The sequence below is a fragment of the Gregarina niphandrodes genome (assembly GCF_000223845.1).
Source record: "Gregarina niphandrodes unplaced genomic scaffold scaffold00049, whole genome shotgun sequence".
In the NCBI taxonomy this organism is placed as follows: domain Eukaryota; phylum Apicomplexa; class Conoidasida; order Eugregarinorida; family Gregarinidae; genus Gregarina; species Gregarina niphandrodes.
In genome coordinates, this window is record NW_011645816.1 from 40,105 (window position 1) to 46,527 (window position 6,423).

Sequence of the window (6,423 nt, forward strand, 5' to 3'; positions counted from 1 at the left end):
TACCGGGAGCCCGTCGCGGGGACTGGGTTGCCCTTGCACGGCGCGTACTCGCCGACCTGGTTCATGAAGACGAAGCAGCACTGGATCCGCTCGAAGCCCTCCTCCGCATCGACCGGGCCTGGGCAGAGGACGCCCCCCGGCGTGCAATCTCCGCCGACTCCGGCTACGCCGATTCTGACTTGTCTGACGAGCCAAACCAATACCAAGAGCTAAATCTCGAGGATGAAGCGCTGTACCCCGACGAAGAAGAAGGTTGGTACCCCGAAGAAGAGGGTCGAGAGTTTTAAGAGAAAAAGCGAGCGAGAGAATGTGCAGCAGCCGCCCGTCCCAATGCCCAACGGTCTTCAGACCCGTGATGAAAGGTTGCAAGTGGGAGTACCCTGTCGGTTCGGCCGTTTTTGGCGGTACGAACTTCGCGCGGCCCTCCCGGGAAAAAAAACCAAATTGCCTAATAGGTCCAAGGGTAAGACGAACCGCTGGTCGTAACGCGGCCGGGAACAGAACGGAATGCAGAGGGGGGGCGGGCGGACAATCAACAGTCAGTGTTTCAGTAATGAAAAGTTCGAGTGCCGGTTTAGGATGTAGCGTCTCAGGTGGTGTTCTGGCTCTGTTCCAGCCGAGCTCGCCGTCTGCGTCGCTGTCGAGTGATTCCGTTACGCCGCCGGCTTCGGTGGACGGAGACGCAGACTTCGTTAGCTCTATCAACACAAGTGGTACTCAAAGCTTGGAGGGGTCCGATTTGACCGGTTCTAGTTCGCCTGTTCCGAGTTTGCCGCGGGTTCCAGCAAAGCCCCGATTCGGGTTCTTCCCCAGACCGACGGTGTCTGATCTGAACTTATCCGAGCTGAGGCTGTCAGACCAAGAGGATTCCCTGGGGCCCGTAGGGAGCGGCGCGGCCACAGGCACAGGCTCGCTCACAAGCACAGGGTCGCGATCAAACGAGAACATGCAAGTGGACTCGTGTGATGACGACGTCAGTTTGTTCGAGATAGAATCCGACGACTGGAGAGAGAGGGAGCGGCCCCCTAGACAGCCGTCCCCGACGCCGTCCAGCTTAAGCGAGTCAGAGTTGTCGCAAGTTTCTCTTCCCGCAACCCATCGATTCGGCATCTACGTCGAACCAGTGCAGCGTGATGCCGGGTCACGCGAGCCAACAGCGAGTCTGCCGGCACCCGGGAGTTCCCGGCCGACCAGGAACTCCGAGTCATCCTTGTCGGACGCTTCTGGGGAAGACAACCGGTTCGGGTTTGTGCGGGGGTCAAGGCGGGCCCGGCAATGGGTTCCGACGCTGCCTGCGCGAAGCTGCTCACCTGTGGCACACGCATCGCCCTCTACCTCCGCGGCCCCTCCGTCCTCGGTCCTCGCAGTCGCCGCGGTGTCTGACTTCGCGAGCGCTGCCGTTGCGAGCGCTGCTGCGGCAGTTTCGGGTCTCATCCGGACGGACATGCCCACCACAGGTGGCTCTGATGCTTATCCAGGATCCAGGCGTAAGCGGCCTGCATCCTGGGGCAGTAGTACTTGGGGCGGCGGTAGCCATCGTTCACACGCGGACTCCGAGGTGCTACCTGGACCCCAACCCAGCTTCGATGAGGACAGGTCCAATAGAAACAGCCAACCACTGGCTTTTGGGCGCGACGCCCCCTCCGTATCGATTTTACATGAATTCCTGGAGCGGCAGCAGCCAGAGCCACTCTCGCCCCTACAATTACAGGAGTGGGCTGCCGCGTGCGACCCAGTTACCGGGGAAGGTTTCTCACTCGAAATGGCTCAGTGTATAGCTGTAACCGCGGCGACAATGAACACCCTCCCACCTGCTGAAACCTGCTTATGGTTCCTCACACACGTGCCCGTTGACGACATCGACAGATACAAAGCTGTGGCCGAGTTCCTTCACGGAGTCGTCTTTCCCCCCGGCGAGACGACGAAAATCAGCTTGTCAGAGATCAACTTGTCAGAGATGGAAACGATGCCTCAGCCACTCAACGCTAAACAGATGAAAGGGCCACAACCGTTCGATTCCACGCAACTGAGGTGCTGGGCCTCCACCTGCCACCCGGTCAGACGTCAGGGTTTCAACCTACAAACGGCTCAGCGCATGGCTGCAACCGTTGCGTTGATGCGCAAGCGCGATGGCATGCCCCCCTGTGACACCTACAAGTGGATTATGTCCCACGTCCCCATTGACGACATTGAGAGGTACAAAATCGTGGCCAACTTCGTTCACATAATCGTGTTTGGTCCCAAAACATCGTCGGCGACGGAAACATCGTCGGCGATTGAAGCATCGTCGGGGATGGGAACATCGTCGGGGATGGGAACATCGTCGGGTATGGGAATACCGTCGGCGATGGATCCGTCGGAGCCAGTCGGCTCTGGGCAGACGAAAGAACTGAAGCGGCTCAGTTCCCAGCAGATCAAGATCTGGGCGAGCACGTGCGACCCGGTCAGTCGAGAAGGTTTCACCGATGACGTAGAGGAGGGCATCACCGCAACAATCGCGCCGATGCAGCAGTCCTGGTGTCCGACAGATGTGTACAGGTGGCTCATCAAACACGTGCCGGTTGAGGACATCGATCGGTACAAAGCCGCAGCAGAGTTCCTCCACAGAATCGTCTATGGCCCGGAAACATCACCGCCGGTCGCCTCCACTAGTTTCGCCACGACCCCAGAGATAGTGCCGTTGGACACGCACGAGCTGAGGGGCTGGGGAAGGACGTGCGACCCGAGTCGAGGTTTCTCCCGCGAAATAGCACTCCGTATTGCGGCTACGGTTGGCTTGATGCGGAGCAACAAGCAGCCGGAAGAAATCTACTCCTGGCTACTCCAGTTCGTGCCTAAAGATGACGGGGACAGAACAACGATTATTTGCGACTTCCTTCACAAGGTCGTGTTCGGCAGAAAACAGCACGAAACTTTCGAGCCACTCGACTCCCAGCAAATCAAGTCCTGGGCAAGGGCCTGCGACCTGGCCACGGGTCGAGGCTTCTCACGCCCCGTTACCGAACGCATCAGTCTAACTATCAAATCCATGCGCGGCACCCTGGCCTCCGCCCAAATCTATAGGTGGCTCATGAAACACGTGCCCACTGACAACATCAATCGCTACACAACCGTCGCCACATTTCTTCACGATGTCGTTTACGGCCCTGAAAGAGTCGACAGCCAACCCAGCTACATACCTCCTGTGTCTAACTAGACCCCTGTGTACTACAAAGGGCCGGTGTCTAGAACAGTCAAAGAAAGATGTGCCCGTCCGGTGCGGCGCAAAGTCGGTCGAGCGCAGCAATCGACAGGCTTTAGAGGTTGAGGGATTTTTTCGCTACGGCCTCGACAATGTCTCTAAGTTGTCTCCTGGCCATGGTGGCGCTCACATGTGTGGGTCCGGTTATGACGAGGTGTAGTTCATGTTGGCCGAGTGTGTCGAGGGCTCGACGTGCGGGATCGACATAGACACCCTTGACATAGGCGACAGCTCCGGTGGCGTCCGCAACGCTGTTTAATAAATCTCGTTGCGAAACTTGGAATCGAGCCTGACTCGGGTAGCCGTTGATGCTCAGGTGCAACACATGGTTACCCGCCGCGTCCACGAAATCCGCAGGCACCTTCTCCACACCTCCCACAGCACGGGCCAGCAATCGCTGCGCCTGTTCCCGTGCCGTTCCGCGTCGCCGTGCTGCTCGCTCTTTTCGTGATGGTCGCGCCGTCTCTGTCAAAGGCGCGAAAACTGAAGGCCCGAACACAGAGGCGGCTCCGGCGGCGGCGCCGCCGCCGAGGAGGTCTAGTCGCTGCATTTCCTGTTCGACCACTCGGCGCACAGTGGGTTCGAGTGACTTTTTTTTGGCTTCGCGGGCGAGCGTGTCGAGCATGCTGAGTGTCCATTGGTCAAGGAGTTCTTCAACGCGTGCTTCAATACGTTCTTCGCGGCTCTGTTGTACGTTCTGTTGCGCGTTCTCTGCCTTCCGTTCGGCGTCATTCTCCAGCTCGGGTTCCGCCGGTAGGATGCCGAGTTCTTTTTTCCAGAACTCCTTGGCTGCTTGTCGTTCGGACTTCTCGGACGGGTCGAAGGTGAAGCCGTGGCCCTGGAAGCCCTTGCGGCGGCTGACGACGACGGTGCCTTTTTCTACCTTGTCTGCGAACTCGTCGGCGAGTTGCTGGACCTGTGGCTGTATCTCTGCCTGTGTTTCGCGGGCTACAGTGAGTATGTCGTGTGCCTTGTCGCCTTCCTGGGGCAGGAAGAAGGTAAATGCGACGCCGAGGTTGCCTGCCCGGCCAGTTCGTCCGACTCGATGGATGTAGTCTTCGCCGTGGTCGGGAGCGTCGTAGTTGACGACCAGCACGACGTTGCGTACATCAAGGCCGCGTGCAGCTAAACTGGTCGCGAGAAGAATGGTGCGTGTCTTCGCCCTGAAATCGATCACCGCCAGGTCGCGTTCTTCCGCGTCTTGGCCGCCGTGTAAAGCGATGGCGGGGTAGCCGTAGCCAAGCAGCTGCACAAAAAGCGTCTCTACGGACGCCTGGCTTGCACAAAAGATGATAATACTTTCACCGTGGAGATACCAATCACCCAGGATCTTGAGCAGGCGTAAAAATTTTGCGTCCTCGTTCGCACAAAATTCCAGATACTGCAACACTGAGTCGGCAGGTCGTCCCCGCGCACCCACCACGATCTCAACCGGTTTCGATATGGCTTGTCGGGCTAGTGTCTCCAGCCAGTGGGGAAAGGTTGCGCTAAATAAGCTAATCTGTCGGTCAGGTCTCACATTACCCACCAATCGTTCAATCTGAGGGGCAAACCCCATATCAAACATTCTATCCGCCTCATCCAAGACGACCACATGTACAAAGCGCAGGTTCATAACACGTCCTCGATTTAGCGTTAGAATCTCCGTCAATCGTCCAGGTGTTGCCACCAGTACATCCGAGCCTCGACGACATGCTGAAAACTGGTCTCCCAGTCTTCCTCCGCCATATACCACGTTGCTACTCAAGCCTACGGCTGAACCATACCGCCGACTCTCCTTACCAATCTGTATTGCTAACTCACGAGTAGGAACTAATATCAAACCTCGCGGACCCTCACCCAACTTCAACTCCGGCTCCTGTACCTTGCAATGACGCAACATGGGTAGCAAATACGCCAGTGTCTTACCAGAACCAGTGCACGCCACCGCTATCAAATTACGCCCACTCATCAACACAGGCAAAGCCTGCATCTGAATTGCAAACGGCTCTAAGATACCCTTCTGAGCTAATTTCGCCAACAACGCATCCGGTAAACCACACTGACTAAACTCCTTTATAGGCCGAGGACAACCCTTACCCTTCACGCGGATCTGGTGACTCTTCCGCACCATCTCCACCTCTCGGTCCGTCATCTCGCTAATCTCCGGAACTACACAAACAGACAATCGCACGCACACACGCCCGAGACACAGACACACGCCGTAGACACAGAAGGGACACACACACGTGTTAACACACTCACCTTCTATATAGGGAGACTTATTCATCTCATCATACTCCATCTTGGAGTGGTCCACCGGATCCAATTCCTTTTTGCTACCATGCTTCGCAAGGAGCGCGAAGTAGCTCTCCTCCGGCTCTCCCTCGATTGCGAGGTAATCGTCCAGTGCCCCCTGCTCGTTGTCATCGTCCTCTACCCCCAAGCGCATTAGCTGCGTCTTATCCGAAACTGGCTGGTCTCCAGCACCCGGCTGGTCTCCAGCACCCGGCTGGTCTCCAGCACCCGGCTGGTCTCCAGCACCCGGCTGGTCTCCAGCACCCGGCTGGTCTCCAGCACCCGGCTCCGATGGAAGCCCGGCGTCCAAACGCACCGCAAGTGCGGCCTTGGGCTCGGACCCAGGATCATGGGCGGCGGCGTCTCCGTCTTCGATGTTCCGATGGTTCAGTGCTTCAACCGGGCTGGTCTCAATCAGGCGAGCCGCAACCGGGCTGGTCTCAATCAGGCGAGCCGCAACCGGGCTGGTCTCAATCAGGCGAGCCGCAACCGGGCTGGTCTCAACCTGACTGGGTGCAACTTGGCCGGGTTCCACATGGCCGGCGGATGGAAGAACACTGCTTGGGGACAAACCGGTTGGTGATACACCCGTAGGGAAGGCCCCGGCTGAGGATAGGCTTGAATTCAGAGTTGGAGCCTTGGGGAATAGGGTCGGGGGGGTGGGGTCTTCTTCGTCGTCCGACTCGGTGGCGTCTTGCAGGTGGGGCATTCGCAGGTCCGCTGCAGAGGGCATAAAGAGGCGACGGCTTTGTCCCTCCTGCGCCTCGAACAACGACTGCACCGCCGGCCTCCGTGCGGCCCCTCGGCCGGGCCCGAGCGGCAGAGTTGAGAGCGCACGGCCTGACATCCCCGAGGGCGAAGCCTTTGTCGCGCGTAGTACCAGCGCCGGCTGGCTCTTGGGCAGC

General features: G+C 58.3%; 2 protein-coding genes across 2 annotated transcripts; one reads left to right on the forward strand and one right to left on the reverse strand.

Annotated features, from left to right (window-relative positions):
* Positions 1–553: 553 nt before the first annotated feature.
* On the forward strand, positions 554–3,196 carry GNI_160830 (hypothetical protein; the record flags this gene model as incomplete). The annotated part of the gene is made up of 2 exons (XM_011134732.1): positions 554–1,130; positions 1,458–3,196. The coding sequence occupies 2 exons, from the start codon at positions 554–556 to the stop codon at positions 3,194–3,196; spliced, it is 2,316 nt and encodes a 771-aa protein (XP_011133034.1).
* A 100-nt stretch (positions 3,197–3,296) lies between these two features.
* GNI_160840 (helicase) lies at positions 3,297–6,365 on the reverse strand (the record flags this gene model as incomplete). The annotated part of the gene is made up of 2 exons (XM_011134733.1): positions 3,297–5,392; positions 5,486–6,365. The coding sequence occupies 2 exons, from the start codon at positions 6,363–6,365 to the stop codon at positions 3,297–3,299; spliced, it is 2,976 nt and encodes a 991-aa protein (XP_011133035.1).
* Positions 6,366–6,423: the final 58 nt, after the last annotated feature.